The sequence below is a fragment of the Archocentrus centrarchus genome, unplaced genomic scaffold, assembly GCF_007364275.1.
Source record: "Archocentrus centrarchus isolate MPI-CPG fArcCen1 unplaced genomic scaffold, fArcCen1 scaffold_110_ctg1, whole genome shotgun sequence".
NCBI classification, from domain to species: Eukaryota; Metazoa; Chordata; class Actinopteri; order Cichliformes; family Cichlidae; genus Archocentrus; species Archocentrus centrarchus.
Window position 1 is genome coordinate 106,598 of NW_022060156.1, and position 20,630 is coordinate 127,227.

General features: G+C 38.9%; 1 protein-coding gene across 1 annotated transcript; it reads left to right on the forward strand.

Moving 5' to 3' along the window:
- The first annotated feature begins 2,957 nt into the window (after positions 1-2,957).
- LOC115775372 (death effector domain-containing protein-like) lies at positions 2,958-17,861 on the forward strand. The gene is made up of 5 exons (XM_030722905.1): positions 2,958-3,250; positions 5,273-5,912; positions 12,080-12,184; positions 12,270-12,407; positions 15,049-17,861. The coding sequence occupies exons 2-5, from the start codon at positions 5,348-5,350 to the stop codon at positions 15,453-15,455; spliced, it is 1,215 nt and encodes a 404-aa protein (XP_030578765.1). The 5' UTR covers positions 2,958-3,250; positions 5,273-5,347; the 3' UTR covers positions 15,456-17,861.
- Positions 17,862-20,630: the final 2,769 nt, after the last annotated feature.

Consider the following 20,630-nt stretch of genomic DNA (forward strand, 5'->3'; position numbering starts at 1 on the left):
ACTCCAAGATTTCTCACAGTGTTACTGGAGGCCAAAGTAATGCCATCCAGAGTAAGTATCTGGTTTGACACCATGTTTCTAAGATTTGTGGGGCCGAGAACAAGAACTTCAGTTTTATCTGAATTTAGAAGCAGGAAATTAGAGGTCATCCAGGCCTTAATGTCTTTAAGACATTCCCGCAGTTTAACTCATTGATGTGTGTCAGGCACCTGGGTGGCTTAGTGGTAAAGCCGGCGACCACATACACACGCCGCGTTGTGGTGCGGGCGGCGCAGGTTCGCGTCCCGGCCCGTCGCCAATTTACCTGCGTGTCTTCCCCCGTATCTTTCCCCCATTTCCTGTCACTCTCCACTGTAGACAAAAAGCTGCTGTGGCCAAAAATGCAAAATAAAAGATTATGATCATCATGTTTTTTGCAAAATAAAGGTTTATGTTGAAATACTTTGGTTATTTTGTAAAACACTGTTTTAGTGGCATGGTGTACCCCTTACACAAAATCTTTCAAATGTTGATCAATGTAGATTACATTATTTCTGAAAAAAATCAAGTGTTCATACATTGTTCTCTAATTTTGATCTCCAGTGTAAATGGAACAAAGGTTTGGAAACTGAAATATCAGCAGAAACTCATACTCAGGCCATGAATATGCACATTATGCATTATAAATGTGCATTCCTTATTTTGATGCATGAATCTCTCCTTGAAGGTTTGACACTTATACAATTTAACCATATGAATGGGCAAGTGCGTCCAAACTTTTGACTGGTACTGTATATGCTTTATCTGTTTGTGAATAAAGATCAGGACTAGATTTGACATGATCCATGTCAGATAACCTGCAGATCACTTCAGTCAGGGCCCCCAAAGTTTCCCCAAAAATTTTCATATGGAAAAGCAGAAATAAGATCCAAATTGCCAAGCACACCTGACTGACCCGCATCTCTCTGGAAGCATCTGGAAGACAAAAGCACACTGTAATAACAAGGCTATTCACAGGGGCAAAAGGTTGATTGCCAAGCTTGATTGTACCGTAAGTGGTGTGGCGATCTAGCAGTGACTAGCCCTTTGTAGCCAGACAGGAATCATTCAACAGCCATGCAGCTCAGGTGTGTAATTGGCAGGGCAGACCCTGCCAGTTACACAGACCAGTTACGCACACCTCCAGCACACTCTGCCTCTGGAACACAAAAAACACCCACATACATCTGCATAGCCACACATAGGGGAAGAGGAGAGAGCGCAGAAGAGAGAGTAAAGGCAAGTCGGTCCAGGAGGGCCGCGGATCATGATAAAGACAGCCAAAGTGTTCAAACAAATGAAACCAGGAAAGAGTTTAAGATCATTCATTCTCAAAAAATATTCTGAGCTCACTAAAATGTACAAACCAACAGAAAAAAGCATTAAATTGTCATAGATTTGACACTTTAACACACGCTTCAGTACAGCAGGACCAATATACAACAAAAACTGACGTAGTTCGATTACCTTCCATCTGTTTCTCTCAGCCAGTGTAAGAGGCCTTCCGGCAAACTCTGATGGAATATAATCCCTCAAAATAAAGTAGTCTCTCTGAAACCAAAGAAGCATGACTAGATGACATACAACAACACAATGTGCGAGGAGAGCCCAACCACACAAATCAAGTAGATGCCTCATTACCCCTAAGCACATCAAGTGCATGCAATCATGAGGCAAGGCGACAACCTTGTCAGTATCAATATTGGAGAAAGGTGAGTGTTCATGGTGTGGTCCTCATCAGTGGCTTGTCTAAAGCATTTGTCAGTTCTCTGCCTTGCACTGACCTCAGGCAATTTCATCCAGCTATCTATTCGAACACCGCTTTGATGGCACTTGTCACATTCATGGTATGCAGTATGTGATTTAACAGTGCTGATAAAGGCTCGGGCTGGGGCGTCACACACAATGGAGCTGACATTTAAAACAAATGTCTTTCCCTTAAAAACAAACCCACTGTTCTTAATTCATTCCCCAGTGGCTGCAGATATTCCAAAAAAAGAGTTAGGTTTAGAACTGCCACAAAGCGGCCAATCACCACTGGGTTCTTACTGTACCCCTGCGACATGCCCAAAACTGAGTACTTGTGCTCTCAAAAAAGTGGAAGACCATCAAAATTCAGCTGTAGTCTAAAAGTGTGTCTATCTGGGAGCACAGACCAACTTTATACAGAATCCTATGAAATGCATTCAGTAATCCAAAATAATTAAATATTCCACCTGCTAAAGTCTGAATTTTGTATGTTGTTTTTGTTCTGAGGAAAGTTCTTGTATTTTGGGGCAGAAAGAAATGGTGACATTTCAGGATGGAGAGCAGGGCTGATAAAGACATCATGCAGACCTCAGTGGCCCAGTCTGCGTGCGTCAGTGATCCGCGTCCTTCCCATCATTAAATCTATGTTCTGCCTCCGTAGTTAGACTAAGCTCACTATCATTGTGCATCTCTTCACACCCACAGGACGCCTCGATATTTAAGCCTACCTCCACGTTTCATATTTTATATTTTCCTGCTTATTTTCTAATGATTCCATACGTTTTGTACCCTTTTCAGTGCTCATCTTCATATATTGCTCCGCTCGTTGTGTCTTTGAGTTTGAGTATTTATTGCCTTAAAAAAATAAAAACGTATGTTAACAGGAACAGATTTGGTCAGATGATTTCTTTAAAGCAGCCAACTGACAGGATTCTGTTTTACACGAGAATCTACGTAAAAATAAGGCTGAACCGAGATCACAGGTCCCGATATAAAATTTTAACAAGCTCATAAATGAAACAAAGAAGGTTGCCTAAAAACTCATAGACAATATTTTATTAAAATGTCATCTGATCTAAAAAAGATATGGCCGTTTTTATGTGCGATGCCTACAGTTTTCACAAAGCTGGCAGCTAATTTGAGAAAGCCGAACACCGGAACTGAACTGGTCATTGAACTGGAAGTTCTTTCATTTTAGCTTAAGACTAAAAATTGTTTGCTTGTTTTTCTCATGGTGTTAGTCTGAGGACCAAAACCATTAAACCAATTCGTATCTCTGGCTTGAAAGCAGCGGTGGCGCATGTTAATAGAGTGGAAACCTATGTATTTAACAAATATCGTGTAGTCGACCAAAAGCGATTAAACCTAGCTAAACCTGGTTTCTACCTTCAAAGAAGCGTTGCTATTACACCCTGAGAAGCTAACTTAGCATTAGCTGCCTACTGAACTTTGATAGCCTCGGACTCGTCAGGACAGATAAAAGGTAACATAAATTTATCGCTTGATAATCATGTATATTTTTCAATTCGTGTTAATTTTTTTTCCTAGTCTTATTATTATGGGCGACGTTAGAGCTGACATAAAATTTGGACTAAATCGATGAGGAGTCACAACAAATAACGTAGTCCATAAGGGTGTACTATTATGCACAGCTTTACGTAATCTTTACATGTTCTTGGTGGTTTAATTTAGAAAAGCATAACTGGGATCAGAGGCAAGTTCCTAATCCTCCACTGTAGCAATCATATGAAAACCTCATATCTATTTAAATGTAGTTAGCTTTCTAGCTAACTTCCGTTTGGTACGTGGCTAGCTGTTGAACTGTTATCTAGTTTGCTACACAGCTATTAATGGTTGTTTGGTTTACAGTAGAAACCACCCGAATGAGGCACATTTGCATTTATATAACTGCTAACAAGACTTTGGACTACATTTGTAACATCGTTAGCAAACATTCTCGCGATTGAATGGTGAGTGCCTTTGCTTGTTATTTTTGCAGATATTAGACAGTGATGAAACGGACATTTACATTGATGTTTTGACTTGCATTCAGTTTAAATGTTCCCAAAGTTTGTGTTCTTTTCTGGAAGCACGTTAGAATATATACTGTGTAAAGACAGGGGCACTGTCAGACTTTGGAAAATAGCAGGTTAACAGGATTATGGATATCAGCGATATGTTTCTTAAGTTAGGAGGCAGGAAAAAAAAAGGACATCTGTGCCTGCTTGTAGTCTGTTCCAGAAAGTAGTCTTAGTGAAAACTCTTGTAGAACTTATAGAATGTTTTCTGATTTTGCTGCAGAAAGTGGGTTAACTGAAACCTTTATCTCTCCTATTACATGGTGTCCCTTATCAGCAATCAGGGTAAGCAGTCATACATGGGCAGTTAGAAACTCAATAAGGTTTTTTTAATCTACCTGTGACCACGTTCAGGTGGTGTTGGCTGAATAAGTCAAGTCTGTTAACAAAGCACATATTTTACAAATGGAGAGTGAACTGTAATGTTAGAGAAAATATAGATAAAACAAATAATACAGGCTAAGTGCAACACATCTGCTGCAGCAGAAAGCAGTGGTATGAAATAGGTGCTATTATTAAGTTTTGTATAAGAAGCGCTTTGAGACATCAGAAGGCTGGAAAAATGCTATATAAATGCCGTCCGTTTTAAGCCAGCTGAGAAACGTGACAAAAAAAATGCAGACTGTAAGTTGATGGTCTGATCAGTATCTTGATTTGGAAGCTTGAGCCCACAGCAGTTTTTGTTCTCTGGTCCTTATGTTCAGTTTGTGTTGACATCTGTGCTGTGCTTTGACCTGTGCGTTTCTTAACTTGATTAACTCCATTTCTAAGCTTCTGTAGACTAGATTTGCTCGCTGTCAATACTGAGAGTAGAAGAGAGGCATGATGCAAGGCACTCAGGAGTGAGATTTTTGACTTTTGAAGAAAGTTTTCTTTACAGTTACAGGAAACCAAGAGTTGGTTAAAGATGGTCTTTGAGAAGATTTAAGTTTTGTTAAGAGTCCATTCAGACACTGGCAGAAAATAGCAATTAACAGGTGAAAAAAATGTCAACTCACATTTAAAAAGCTGACAGTAATGTCTGTTTAAGGGATTTATTATTATCATTTATTTATTATTTTATACATATTAGATACAAATTAGTTTCACCACATCTACTTGTAAAAAGCCAAAAGTAATTCACATTCATGCAAAAATCATGCAGAACACTCACATTTCCAGAAACAAACAGATGTTGATTTGCAACATTGGCCTAATACACGCAGAGTTAATAAACAGGAGCTTGTTATATCGAGGCTCTGTTCTGTTTCTCTGAATAACATATTTCATTGTACCGTAATTATGAATTGTATTCTCATAAGTAAGTTGTGGGTGACCTTGTCTGTGCTTAGATTGTTGATTTTTGGTTATTTATTATGTTCACTAATTGTAAGCCTGCTCAGAAATGATTGCACATTAATGTATGGTTCCTTGCTCTTTGTTTGTAGTTCATCAGTTGAAACATTGGAAGACAGAAGGACTTGGAGGGATTCTTGCATCCCTTGTCACTATTGGCCCCTGAGATGATGTCACAACAACCACAACTTCCCAGTGCTCTTATACCTCCCCAGCTTGCTCAGAACTCCAATGCTCAGCAGGTCCGGCCTCACATTCATGCTAATCAGCTGGACTCGAGTCAGAGCAGTGCAAACTCTGGGCTTCTTGAACAGAGACCTCTGACGGGCAGGCCAGGCTGTCCTGGTGCTACAGCCGCTAGTGGGGAGGTGGTCAACAGGAATGTTTCTCTTTCCTCCACCAACTCTAGCTTGACCAAAACAGATGGATACTTTGAACCATGGCCTGAGGAAGCAGTGGATAACTCCCATGGGCTGTACTCACTGCACCGTATGTTTGACATAGTCGGAGCCCAGTTAACACATAGGGATGTAAGGGTACTGTCATTCCTGTTTGTTGATGTGATTGATGAGTATGAGCGTGGTGGCATCAGGAGTGGAAGAGATTTTCTGTTGGCCTTGGAGCGCCAAGGTCGCTGTGATGAGACCAACTTCAGACATGTGCTGCAACTTCTAAGGATTATCACCCGCCATGACCTTTTGCCTTATGTCACACTCCGGAAACGGCAGGCAGGTGAGTTGATAACAAATTCATCATAATGTGCACACCAGACTTTACATACATATTAGGGATGTGCACAACTAGTCGACTGATCATCACTATTGTCACTACTCAGTACCAGCCGTACTAGTCGGTTAGAGAAAAATTAAGATTTTAATTGATGCCCGATGCCGTAAATGGTTGTCCTAAATGTTACCCAGCAATCTGCCACCAGATGGATTCAGCCCTGACATTGTTACAGAAAAATGCCATAACTGTTAATCTTGGGCTAAGATTTTTATTAGGTCTAATATTGTTAGTTATTTTTGAAGTTTTACAATGAACCTGAAGCAAATTCCCAAGATACACCGTCATTTCAAATGTGTTTGCACCTTAAAAAAAAAAAACTGACCACAGCAAAGAGCAGGAGGAGGGAAAAAAGTCCCAGCGTATTATGTTTCTGTTGGCCAGCACCGCATGTAAAACACCAGACATGACCACATGCAATGCACCTGCTGTTTGTATGTTTATATTTATGTGTATTTATGTGTAGTGGACCTGATTCAATTGGGGCCTCTTGGCCAGGTCATGTTTGTAAATGAGAACTAGTTCTCAAACATTTTACCTGGTAAAATAAAGGTTTAAAAAAAAAAAAAGAAAAAACACCAGCAACAACATCAGCCACTTACATAGGTTACGTGGTAGCTCTACAAAGACCCAGCGCTGAAGCCTGAATCAAGCTGGAGGAGGAGGCTGGGGGAGAGGGAGGTCTGAGCTTCACTGCTCCGGCCCCATGACCCTGCACCGGAAAAGTGGAAGAAAATGGATGGCTGGATGTTTGTGTTGTATTGCTTTATTATCATTTTAGATTTTAACTTTTATTGAGATGCCTATCATGACTTGTAGAACAACGAGCATCATTCATAATGCACGGCACAGCGCACCACACTTTTAAGTCGCAATTTATTCATTTTTTCAGATGTTATTTTCTCATATTTTAATGATGTGTAAACATCATTTGCAGTAACACATTTTCATATATTTAACATCAATTTAATTAAAGTTTTTTTTCTTCATTGTCTGTTTGGAGTGAAACGTGCTGTGTTCATAATCTGCCGCACAGATAAGCAGCATTTAAAGTGCAATTCGTTATTGAAGAATGTGGGTAGTGGTTTCAGATGCCTTTGTTTACACAGTTTTTGCCATTGTCCATTAAACAGCCCTAAAATATAACTTGATATCTGAGTGCTTCCTAGTTTTAGACTAGTTGGTTAGTCTAATTTTTTTCCTCGTTTAGTTGACTAAGCTATTAGTCGCCAGGAACATCCCTAATATATATATCTAATAACATTTCTGTGTTTTATAGTCTTTGGAATTTACAATCCAACCATCTCCATGTCCTGCTTTAAATTACTACAAAAAAGCTTGTGCATTCATGGAGGAATTAACATTAGGGATGTACGTGATTAGTTCACTAGACCAGTGTTTCCCATGTTGTGTTACCAGGGCACACTGGTGTGCTGAGGAATATTGTGATACCCATGAAATATTATGGCAGCACTGTTCCCTCACAGCAGGAGTGTGTTGGGTTTAAACAGCCTAGGACACACGTAAAAAAGAGAGCGTTTCCCTTTCTTGTTAAATAAAAAGCCAGGCATGTCTCAGGGTTCTAGCCAGAAAAATTTCACCAGCCAGCGGTATGGTAACCTAACATTAGCTAGTGCTAATGGCCCCGCCTGGAAGCAAGTCGTGATGATAGCAATCTGTTCCGGTAGCTAACAGAGGAAATTCTCAGCCCAGTGCGACAGTACGTCAGCCAGGCGCAGCCCCGGGTGATCAGCTGCTAGCTAGAATCCTGTGTCTGTAGTTATAAATTTAGAAGTGCCTCTGACCATGTGTACGAACAAATGATGAAGGCCTGGCTGTCTTAGGAAATGTAAACACAGCAAAAAACTCAATACTAATACTGCTACTATTACTACTTCTGATGATGATGATGATGATGATGATGATGATGATTATTATTTCCTTTTGGTCATTATTTACAGTTCTTCAAAACACCAATTAGAATCTTATTCTAATATTCCAATATATCTTATATTTTATTAAGAATGGCTTCTTTCATTGCTGGATGCTTACAGGCTGATATCCTGGCATTATCCCATGGATGCTGGAGAATATGGATATTTTTTCCTACCTCCCTTGCAGTGAGTTTCTTGTGTTGGTTTGACAGTGAGCTCTCCATGTCCTCCACGTGTTTTTTTTTTTTTCCTTCCCTCTTTTTTTTAGTCTACCAGTCTGTTGTTTTTCCGTATCAACTATAAAGCCTTTTTTTTTTTTTTAATTATTTTGATCTACAGTGAGTCTCCCAAGGGAAACAATATTCTCAATTATTTGAGAGTTTTGTTTCTTTTTACTGAAAAGCTACATCTTTTCTGGCTTCCTGCTCGAATATTATTGCAGCAGTTTCTTGAGTTGGATTATTTTCTGCTTTATTGCCTTAATGTTGCAGGCTTCATTCTTATGTCATCACTGCTCCCTTTACTTCACGTAGTGGTAATTGTGTTTCTTTATACAGAGAAATGGGGGCATCTCAGTATGCAGATTGCACAAACCTGTTGGTTTAGGTGGTGAGAACAAAATGGGTTGTTGTGCATGTTTCATGAATCTGATGATGCAGATTTGTTTTTTGTGCAGGATAAAAACTAGTGTTATTTGCTCCATAATTGTTGTCTAATCGTCCCCCGTTGGAATTACTGGTGACCGATAACATTGTTGCTTACTGATGTGAAACGGATGAGTACACGGGCTGCCTGAGGGGCAGATGTCCTTTGAGGGGTCCTGTGTTCACTGCCCAGTAGGGCTGCTCGATGATTAAAAAAAATCATAATCACGATTATTTTTGGTCAGTGCTGAAATCACCATTATTTAACAGTTTCTCTTTGACTTTGTAAACACACTGCATTTATTGCACTTAAAGAACAGTGACTACCTTGAAATCTAGTGCACTTTACAGTTTCTTGAAAAATACACTAAATTGAAAATGAAATCAAATATAAAAAAAATAAATAAAATATAAAAAAATACATAAATAGCTTACAATATAAATAAATACATTATAAATTAAACACAAATAATAGATAAATAAATAGAAAATTAATACCAGTTATCAATCTAATTATGCTGAGAAGAAATGGGACCAAGTTAATTTTTTTTCACTGCCACAACTTACTGAAAGCTGCTGCATGCAAAATTTATATTGAGTTAATTCCAGTCAGTAACTCAAACAAAACATTTTAAGCCTCAGACTAAATCAGAATTATTCAGGCCAACACAGCAAATACTGGCTATACTGGCAGGGCTGTGGTGGTTGAACAGATTGGTTGCATTGCCGGATGGTGCAGATACCACCATGTAGCAATTCTGCGTTAATGTATGTGTTAATTACCTTTGCGGTCATATCGCTGAGTTTTATATCTGGTGCTGACTGATAGAAACAAATAAAATGCTGGGAATTTCTTTTCCCCTCCTGCGCCCTCGCTCTTTGTGGAGTGTATTTGTCCCTCTAGTTTTTCCACTTCTTTGTTCATTTCCTCACATCAGTTCCAATAGTTTTAGCAATCTCCCTCCCATTTGTGAGTCCTTATATTGATGGTATGATCATTATGCCTTATATTGACCTGATTATTGCCAAGCCAATTTTATTTATAAAGCAAGCGCTGACCAAAGTGCTGAACAAAGAAAACAAGACAACAGTACACAAGGGAAGTGCAGATAAAAAGACAACACATAAAGGCAACAATAACATACATAGTTTATCATGAATCAAACAATAAAACAGTGTAAAATAACTAGGTAAAATTAAATAAAAAATAAATACACAACTAAAAACAGCATCTCAAACCTGGTCAAAAGCCAGCTGAAATAAGTGGGTCTTAAGAGAAGATTTAAAAGTGGCCAGCGAAGAGGCCTGTCAATGGCAGCGAGTTCCACAATTTAGGGGCTGCCACCACAAAGGCTCTGTCCCCCCCAAAGCTTCCTCTTAGTCCTCGGCACGTCCAAAAGTAGTTTGTTGGCTGATCTGAGCGAGCGGGCAGGGGAGTGTAGGTGCAGTAACTCAGAGAGGTACGATGGAGCAAGGCCATTTAAAGACTTAAAAACAAATAAAATAATTTTTAAATGAACTCTAAAATAAACAGGCAACCAGTGCAATGAAGATGTAACAGGAGTAATGTGCTCCCTCTTACGTATTCCAGTCAAAAACCGTGCGGCGGCATTCTGGACCAGCTGAAGACGAGCCAATGAGGACTGGTTTACGCCAATATACAAAGAGTTACAGTAATCCAGCCGGGTCGTAACAAAGGCGTAGATTACTGCTTCAAAATGATCTTTTGATAAGATGGTTTTAATCTTGGCGAGCTGTCGCAGGTGAAAGAAACTAGATTTCACCACAGCAGTGATCTGACCCTCCAACTTAAGACTCTCATCCATCTTAACACCCAGATTTGTGACCACGGGTTTTGCATACTGGGATAAAGGACAAAGATCCACAGAAGTTGACCCCCCAGTGACGCATGAACCAAAAACGATTGCCTCCGTCTTATTTTCATTAAAATGAGATTGTTACTTGGTCACTGATAAATTCAAGAACTGTGGCGTAACAGTAGCTGGAAATGCACAGGAAGACTCAACCATGCTGAACGAGCCAATCACAGTTGTTGCAGGTTTTGTTGACCCAACGAGTAGTTAAATTTCTTGGGCGGTGCATGCCAGGTTACACTGTAGATTATTGTGTAGATTTCCTGCTCGCTGATTAGCAGTAATTAACACATAATGCACCTCGCACAAGCTGGCAATGTCGCTGGCGGCAATGTGAAAGACTCAATGACTCAAAGACTCAATGCTGCTGCATAAATCATGGCTAAAAGTATACTTGCAGAGCATAATGTGACAAAATAATTTTAATAATTTTCTTTTTTTTTTTGTCAATTATGCGGTTCTTGTGATTATTTGGAGCTGAAATTTCTATTAATTGCACATCCCTACTGTTCCCCATGCTCGCCTGACCTACACTATATCACCAAAAGCATTCGCTGCTCTGCCTTCACATTTAATTTTTAGGCTGTCTGAATTCAGCCCTCCGCAGGTTGATCATTTTAATTTCTATAAAAATGTAGCATCCTATTGTTCCTAAGTCATTATCAAGTCCATATCAGTACAGATTTTTAAAAAATTCCTTTAATTTGTTTCACCTGTGTCTTTACTTAACCCCTCCCCACACATAGCAGTTTTTCACCTGGTGTGATAATAGTTAAGGAAACAGTATACAGTAAATTAGGTCTCAGTATTTGCGCAGGCACTTTACACTCTAGGTTTAAAAAAAACAACCAAAAACAGTCCAGCAGTCAGAAATATCGTCCTGTGTTCTGTAATTTGATGATGATCAGTGTCATTGTCACACATGAATTTCAAAGTGGCACAAAAGTTTGGGCATGATGTTACTTTTACTTTAAAAATCATTCGTATATTGTTGTTTCTTTCTGCTGTTGTTTTGGTTTTGTTTTTTTCCAAGATGTCCAATTTCTTAACTGATTATCCAGTTTTAGGCTGGAGGGGTCACTGGAGACTCCCCTAGCTGTCACTGAATGAAAGGGACAGGGCAAACAGAGGGACCGAGGAGCCATCTTTGGTGTTTGTGGGAGGAGGCCGGAGGACCTAGAGAGAGCCCACACAGTCACAGAGAAAATGTGTTAAGCATTATTACTTATAAAAACTGTCTTCATCAGCTCCTACATCGTTTTTTGTGGAAAACAATAAAATGGTGCACTGTTAGCACACTCTGTTGTTGAAGGTGTCTCTTCGCTCTGTTCTTTTCTCCAAAACCTTTGTTTATAACCACGAGGCTTAAAATAAAGATGTGAGTTGGCACATCTGGAAAGTTGTCAGAGCTCTGTACTTTAGAAAGTATACTGTACTGGGCAAAATAGAAGTTATGATGGGTTTAGTCTATTGTTTTTATTACTTAAAAATCAACTTTTTAAGAGAAGAATCTTACTTGTGTACTGTCTTAATGCAAACATAAAAATGATTTCATCAAATTTAATTCATTTGTTGGTCATCTTTGCATTGTGACCGATTCCTGTAGTTTGGAGAGCATTAGCACTGAAAATAAAATAACATCAGAAATGAACTTGTTTCAGTGTGCCCAGATCCTGTTGACAAGTACCTGGAAGAGACATCGGTGCGCTACATTTCACCAAGAGGAAGACTACAGAACAAGGACGCTGCACCTCACAGAAGAACAGGTAGGTGCTTGCGTCTGTGTTCCTGTTCTCACGTTACAGTTTAATGCAGATGACTGAAAGACCTGATGATAATGTCATTCTCTAGGTCCGCAGCCAGTCATTTGTTGTTCCCCATCAGCACCACATGTGAGTCCTGCACAAACAAAGCCAGCTCCTCCTGTACCAAACCGCAAACGGAAGAGAAGTAATTCCTCAGCTGACTGCAGGGAGAAGCAAACATGCGGTAAAAAAGAAATCCAATATAGAGTTATTAGCATTTTAGTGTATGATTTAAAGTAAGGAAATGACCATATGACCATATATATATATGACCATAATATAAATATGAACCATGGCAAAACACTTGGACCAGATGGGCTGCTCCCTGACTCGTTGAAATCAGCTACATTAAACTTAACCAAATAAAACCCCAACTGAATGTTGCTGTGGGGAATTAGTCTCATGGGATGTGACACAAAGATGATATTAGATTAGGTTAGATTAAACTTTATTAATCCCATTTGGAGGGTTCCATCAGGGAAATTAAAGTTCCAGCAGCACTTTCACAAGCAAGCACAACAGTAGTCAGAAATAAACAAGCAGATGAATAAATAAATAATAAAGATGCAAGAAGACAGTAAAGATAAAGGAAGATTTAAATGAATAAGATGATGTGGTGTTGCACCTTGATATTGCCCATTGTCCAGTATTGCTTTATGCTACCTTGTGTTTGTGGTCAGGCTCCAGCTGCTGCCCCCTTTTCTCCTGTTGCCCCACATGCGCTTTGAGTGCTCAAAGTAGAGTAGAAAAGCACTATATAAGAACCAGTCCATGTCAGAGTGTAGAAGTGGCTGATAGAGAACCATCCTTGGTTACGGCGTTCCATGTATGCGCTGCCTGTATTTATGCTGTATCCTTGTTCCAGTAGCCCACTTATCATCAGTTTAACAGGATAAGCGGAAGAGAATGGATGGGTAGCATATGTTGTCTAGCCTTGGGACCCTTTCTGGATGCATGCCCTAGCTGGGATTTGAACCCCTGACCTGTTGTTCCAAAGACTATAATAATCTTACGACTACACTTTACTACCTTCTTCAGCACATTGCACCACTGGCTAAAATACAGCTCCAGACCATAACAGACATGCCACTGTGTTTTACAGATGTCTGTGGACACTCACAGTTGTACCTCTCTCTCGACCTCCTCCATACGTATTGCTGATGATTTGAACCAGAAATTTCAAATTTGCATTCAGACATACATTTCAGATTTGTTCTTTGCTGTATGTTATATGTAGACACAATATTTTTTCAGTTTTTGAATTAGGTGCCTTTTTATGCTTGAATAATTTATGGGCCACTGTTGGGTAGCTTATAAGTTTTTTAAAAATTACAGTCTGGATTGAAAATATGTGAAAAAAGCCGATGCCCAACAAAAAATTTCAGAAAGCTTGGAGAACTATTGCTTAAGTACAATTTAAAAAGTTACAAGAGTCCTTTTTCATGGAAGCAAAATAAAAAGAGAGTTTTGCACAGTACTGTATAGATCTGATAAGATCAGAGCTTAATGAACATCAAGCAGTTGCCCTCGAATCAAATGTGATGAAGGTGCTGGTAGAGACTGGTCTTGGCATATCTGAGACTGAGACTCAACCCCTCTATCAGCCAGATCGTGCTGCAGAGAGCTTCCAGTCATCTTCCCATCTAAATCTAGACAGACAGACCACAGTATGAGATTGAGCAGCGCTATGTCTGATTGGGTGGTGTGACCTCTGTGTTGTTTCCTTTCCTGTACACTGCAAACCTGTAGATCACAAGCTTTCAGTACAACTCCAGGTAATCACACCCACAAAAATGCATGTGATCAGAACATTCAGGGAGTACAGAACATTAACTGATAATAATTTTGTGGTGTGGTCTGGGAGAAATCATCTGCTTTTGAATATTAAGAAGACCAGAGAGATTTTTGACGTCAGAAGGAAAAGGAATGGTGACATGGTCCACGTCTGTCCTTAGAGAAGATACTGGTGTGGTGGAGCAGTACGAGTTCTGGGGCTGGAGGCTCAACTGGAAGACCAGCACAGACTTTACCAAGTTTTTTCAGCCGTGACCTTCTTTGGCTTTTTCTCCTTGTGGAGGGTGTTGATGGGTGTCATTTAGACACTGTTCTTTATAGACTTTGAATATTCATCTACTCAAACTCAGAATGAAATATTGAAATAATTTAAGATACTGGATTTTTTAATCTTCACGAATTGTAAGACATAATCATCACAGTTCAAACACATATTTTACTTGGTGTTGAATGAATACAGATTATATTACAGTTTATCTTTCTGAATAAAATTATGGAAAAATAGACCTGGAAGTTGTAGCACACCCTCTGGATCTCCTTCTTAAATACTGTCCCAGATTTCCACGTAATTTTGCAGAGAAGTGTCAACCAGGACAGCCGCACACCATCTAAAAGGCATGGACTCAGTTATTTTTTCAGCTAGCCTTATTGCACAAGTATTTATAGGTGTTTCCCTTTCAATATTTTAGGAGGGGAATATTTATCTTACACTTGTGGTTTACCAGGTTTGCTGTTTTCTACAGATTGTACAGAATTTAACAGAAAAAGCATCGTATTTTGCACTTGATGTGATTTTGTTGTAGTGTCAGGGGGAGAACATGAAGAGAGAACATTTCATTCATCAAGATGTGATTTTTTTTTTTTTTTTTTTTTTTTTAGTGTTTCCTCCAATTTTTTGTGAACACTGTAATGACTTAAGAATTTTCTTGCAAATGTTTTGCAAGAAAATTCTTTCAGAAAAGAAAATTATTTCCAAAGACGTTCTTCAGAATATTTTGACTTTTTTTGTTTTTTTTGTTCTACCCTTTCAGATATACGCCTCCGGGTTCGTGCTGAATATTGCCAGCATGAATCTGCGCTTCAGGGCAACGTCTTCTCCAACAAGCAAGAGGCCGTGGAGCGGCAATTTGAACGCTTCAACCAGGCCAACACAATCCTAAAATCGCGAGACTTGGGCTCCATCATCTGTGACATCAAGTTTTCCGAGCTCACCTACTTGGATGCCTTCTGGAGGGACTACATCAATGGATCGTTGCTAGAGGCCCTTAAAGGGGTCTTTATCACAGATTCCCTAAAACAGGCTGTAGGCCATGAGGCTATAAAACTGTTAGTTAATGTTGACGAGGAGGACTACCAAGCTGGTCGACGCAAACTGCTCCGTAATTTGGTCACAAGTGGAGGAAGCTCACCAGTGGGTAACAAAGACTCTGTATCTTAGATGCATCCTCCAGGTGGTAGGGGATAGAGTGAGATGTGGTTGTTTGAGGTGCCTGAAAGGAACTGAAGAACTTCCAGTCACCCCATTAATTATTTGAGAACTACGGTCATATGTTATCCACTTGGCATCCCTTAGCATAGCATGCAAAGAGATCTGGAACTCTGCTGGTGAAAGCAAAGAGGCGATGCCTACAGGTTGGCGTTATTTGAATGCAGAGCTGTTCATTTTCTTCAAGGAGGGGAGTTTTGATCAAACAAGTGCATTGAATTTAACAATTTCTTGTTTGTGGTATGTTAGCTCATTTAAAACTTTTAACTCTAATGATACTATACAATCCTGTTTTAAGGTGAAGTTCTTTTGAATGCAGGAAACACACTTAATGTTCACAAGTTACTCCCAGTGGGAGGTGTACTTATTTTCAGACTAGTTTCATTTTCCCCAGGTTTTTCTAGGAAGATTACAAATTGTTTGGCTTATCCGGTAAGGGAATGTTCTGTGAACAAAGATGAAGCTGTTCTTTCCCTGTCACCGTCACTGTGCCTGGCTTTCTTTAACATATTCTAATGTCTTATTGCCAATGGCTGTGATTCTACTATAATTTGAAAATTCATTGTAAAGTCACTGCCAGTATAAAAAAAACCAGTGTAAGAGAAGAATTCTAATGTGTTCACTTGTTTCCAGTGAAAAACTGGCTTTCATGGTGTTCTACATATGTTTGGATTTGAAAGCGTGTCAGCTCCTTTGTCACCTTGTACTTACTTGTCATGTTGCTTTTGATACAGGACTGATCTTTAATAAATTTGTATTGACACTAAACATCAAAACAGCAGGGAAATTCACGCCAGTATGTGCAGTCATGTCAGTAGGTGCAGGCAGTGGGATGTCAGACCAGATCAAAGTAATTCAGTTATTGTCTTTGATTGGTTAAAAATATTTCATCCAGCTTTAGTTTTAGAACTGGCATAAAGAACAGTCTTCTCTATGGATACAACACGACCATTAATCCCATGTCCTCTAACAGCAGTACAGGCAGGTACTGAAGTAACATCTCATCTCATCCTTTAAAAGGGTAGTTGTGGCATGTATGGTAACCTGATGAATCAAAAGCAAATGCATTTTTCAAGACATAAAAATAGCACTGTAGAAGCCAACATAATATAATAGCAAGATATATAGTATGTTGATCCTCCACAATATAAGTTGCACAACTATATGCTTCTAGTGGTAGGATGCTTTCACAGTGTAGGATGAAACTAATTTATGACAAATTTCTTTTGTATCTATTGGATGATAGATTAACAGGACAAAATAGGTTTGATGGGTGTCTACGAAAAGCATATGCATTACTGACCCCCCACCCCCACCCGTAACCCAGTAGTCACATTATTATAACCACTTGTGAAAATTGTGGTGCACTTAGAGGATGTTCATTCTTTTTTTTTTTTTTTAAATAAATCACAGTTTTAACAGAAAAGTTTTGTTTCATTTTGGTTTCATGAAACGTGGCTTCTTTCTTAGTCCAGTTTCCCCTGATACTTTGATACAGACTAGGCTGCCTAGGCTATGTCCTCTCATGCTGCCCAGAACTTCATGATAAGCAAAAACATATCCAGAGCTGTGTTCACTGACAAGATCCTTTTTGCTTTCTATTGAGGAAGATTGTGGTTTAATAAAAGCCAAATAACAGGTCTGAGAATGTATCGACGTCGGACATAAACGTGCCCTTTCATCATGCCATCCTACACTTTCCAGTAGTTCCAAAGTAGGCTCGATTTCTTGCAATGACACTTCCTGTTAATGCTGATGTTCACCATCCAATCTTCATATGCAGAATCATCTTTTGGATGCAATTCATTCGGATACATGACTAATTGACAATGATGTTGAGGCAATGCAAACTCAAAGTTTGAAGATGTTTAATGACAGTAATGTATATCAAGAATGAAGTAGTGCTCAGTAGAAGAAAATGTGTACTGTGTAGTCAGCAAAGTATGATTTTAATGCAGTTGTTCACTTTCCATCATATTTTCTCTTACTACATTACAAATATGCGTCATATTGTAATGAACTTATACTTTTGTTTTTAAAATGTTATTGAAATCTTGTCTAGCTTCTCATCAGTTAGTTAAATGGTGAGCTGAAACTCAGCGTTTGGTTTTATGTAACCTTAAAAAAAAAATTCAGTGTGTTTTTATTATGATTTTCATTCTAGAAAAAAAGAATAAAAGCCCCATATTGTGTCTGCCATAATGCCATCTTTTGGGACATAGAACATGCAAGCCAAGTTTGACAGGCCACTGTGAATGATATAGAAAATGCATACATTTTATATTTTTATCCAGTGGAATTTCATGTGAAGGTTAAAAGTATCTATTAAACAGGTTGGTGTATGTTGATTGTATATTATGGTAGTTGTTAAATGCACCTTTTACATTAAATTGCATGTAACCTATTGCGGTCTCAACGTCTCAACTCACGATGCTACAATTTTTAAAGACCACTGGGTGTCAGATTTTCTTACTTCAGTTTTGCATTTCTTTCAGAAAATCTGACAAGTAGATCTGTTAATAAATCCCACCCAAATACACACTGAGATACAGGCTATACCACTGTTTTTAAACTAATACTGCTTTAACACATAATGCCTGTGTGTTGGCATCTTTTGAACATGGTCACACTCAATGTATGAACAGGTAGATTAGATTCCTGGTAAAATAAAAGTAATAATCATAATAATTAGGCTGGTCCTGAATGCATCTCATTTCTGTAATACATATCCTCATTCCTTACACTTCTAAAAAAAAAAGGAAAAACATTTACTCTTCACATAAATGTACTCCTGAAATTGTAATGTTAGCGTGACCTCAGCAGCACGGTGGAGTGGTGTTTAGCCAAGTAAATACAAAATGCAGTTTTTAAATGATGATTTCATTGATTTAGGGGGGAAAAGCTATCTGAACCTACCTGGCCCTGGATGAAAAAGCAATTGCCCCTAAACCCAATAACTGACTGCCAACCTTGGCAGCAAGAACTGCAGTCAAGTGTTTGCAATAGTCTTTCACATTACCGTGGATGAATTTTTACTCACTCGTCTTTGTAGAATGGTTTTAATGCAGCCACAGTGGAGGATTTTTGAGCATGGAAGGCCTGTTGAAGGTCATGCCAAAGCATCTCATTTGGATTCAAGTCCGGATGTTGACTGGGCCACTCCAAAACTTTTTTTTTTGTTTTTAGTCCAGCAAGCCAAAACTTCTTTTTTTTTTTTTTGCCCACAGCAGCTTTTATGGGCAGTGGAGAGAGACAGGAATAGGGGGAAAGATACAGGGGAAGACACGCAGGCAAGCTGGCGACGGGCAGGGACTCGAACCCGTGCCGCCCGCACATGTATGTGGTCGCCGGCTTCACCACTAAGCCACCCAGGTGACCACAGCCAAAACTTTGTTTGCTGGAGTTCCAAAGCCATTTCTAAGGCTTTGTAACCATTTCCAGACCGATGGCGCTCATCTGTTCTTCGTTTCTTTAGATCGTGGCATGATGTGTTACTCTGAGATCTTTCTGCCTACTTCACTTTGTAAGACAGGTTCCATTTGAGTGATTTCTTCCTTTAGCAGGTCTATCTGTAATCAGGTCTGGGTCAGGCTAAAGGAAATCAAACTTGGTTTTCCAGAAAATGGGGTTGGGGGTGCTTTTTTTCCTAAATTATGGAATCATCAATTTAAAAAAAAAAAGCATTTTGTATTCACTCGGGTTATCTTTGATATTAAAATTAATTTCATATCAAAGATGTATACAATAAAATTATTCAGAAGATTTATAACAGAAGATTAGGTCTGTTAATCTGTTGATAAACTGTTGTGTTTCTGTTTTCATACACGTTTAAATAAGCTTTTTAATTATTGCAATCATTGCTGGAAGGAGTGTTCTGTATTGCATTGGGGCACCCAGTGTGACTGTCCTGCCTTTTCTTGATTCATCTTCAGATTATATTTAGAAAATTGAGACTTAGGACATTTTACTTGTTCCAAATGAACACCGCCTGGGCTTATGTTATTAACAATAATGAATATAACTATCAAAATGCTGAGAATGCAATTTACACATAAATTAATATTAAAATTTTAAGTGTTTCTTTTAGATAAATTGGCCATGGCACTAAACAACATGTGGTTGAACCACTGTTAGTTACTGACCTCATATTTTGTTCTACAATGTCACAGTTGCCTACTTAATTGTCGACATTTTCTGTAAACCATACAAATGTCATTAAACTAGTTAAAAAATACAATTCTTTTATTGTGTTAGTGGTTAATATTTCAGCCAAAAATATTTTTTCTCCTTTTATTTTGAATTGCTAAAATGCTTTTAAATAGACCAATAAACAATAAATTCAACACAAGAAAATATTTAAATTGATTTTATTAAAATATCAATGAATTTATGTAAACAGTAGGATTTCAAATATTGTTAAAATAAAAATCTTATCAGACAAGTGCAGCATACCTTCACAGAATTTAAACATTTACATCTGAGCAGCAAGAAGTCCTGAATATAATCTAAAATGCTGACCGTTTGATTCTGTTCTTCAAACCAGTCTTGAATAATTATCCACGCCCACTGGGGAACATCAGCGCTATCAAGGGTACATCTGTAATTGTAAATGGACTAGTTCTTATATAGCGCTTTTCTACTCTGAGCACTCAAAGTGCTTATACAACACGTTTACACCAGCACTTCCGTATGAAACTAAGCTAAGTGCTTTTATTGTCTAGCATTCACACTCCAATGCTTGCGTCAGAGAGCAACTTGGGGTTCAGTATCTTGCCCAAGGATACATTGGCATGCAGCCCAGAACAGCCAGAAATCGAACAGCCACCCCACAACAGATGATGAGAAGCTAGTTCAACAGCAGAAATAATAATCCAAGCAATTAACATGTACACACTACCAGTCATCAGGCACCCAGCTGAAATAATAAGTTGTCCAAACAGGAAACTCCTCACTTAAGCACTCAGATAAAGTGCTTAGAATAAAGTGCTGTGTGTATAGTTAAAATGTGAATCCTCTGTGAATCGCCACCTTATCGTGGTGGAGGGGTTTGTGTGTCCCAGTGATCCCAGGAGCTATATTGCCCGGGGGCTTGTCCCCCTTGTAGGGGGACAAACTGGTCCTGGGTGA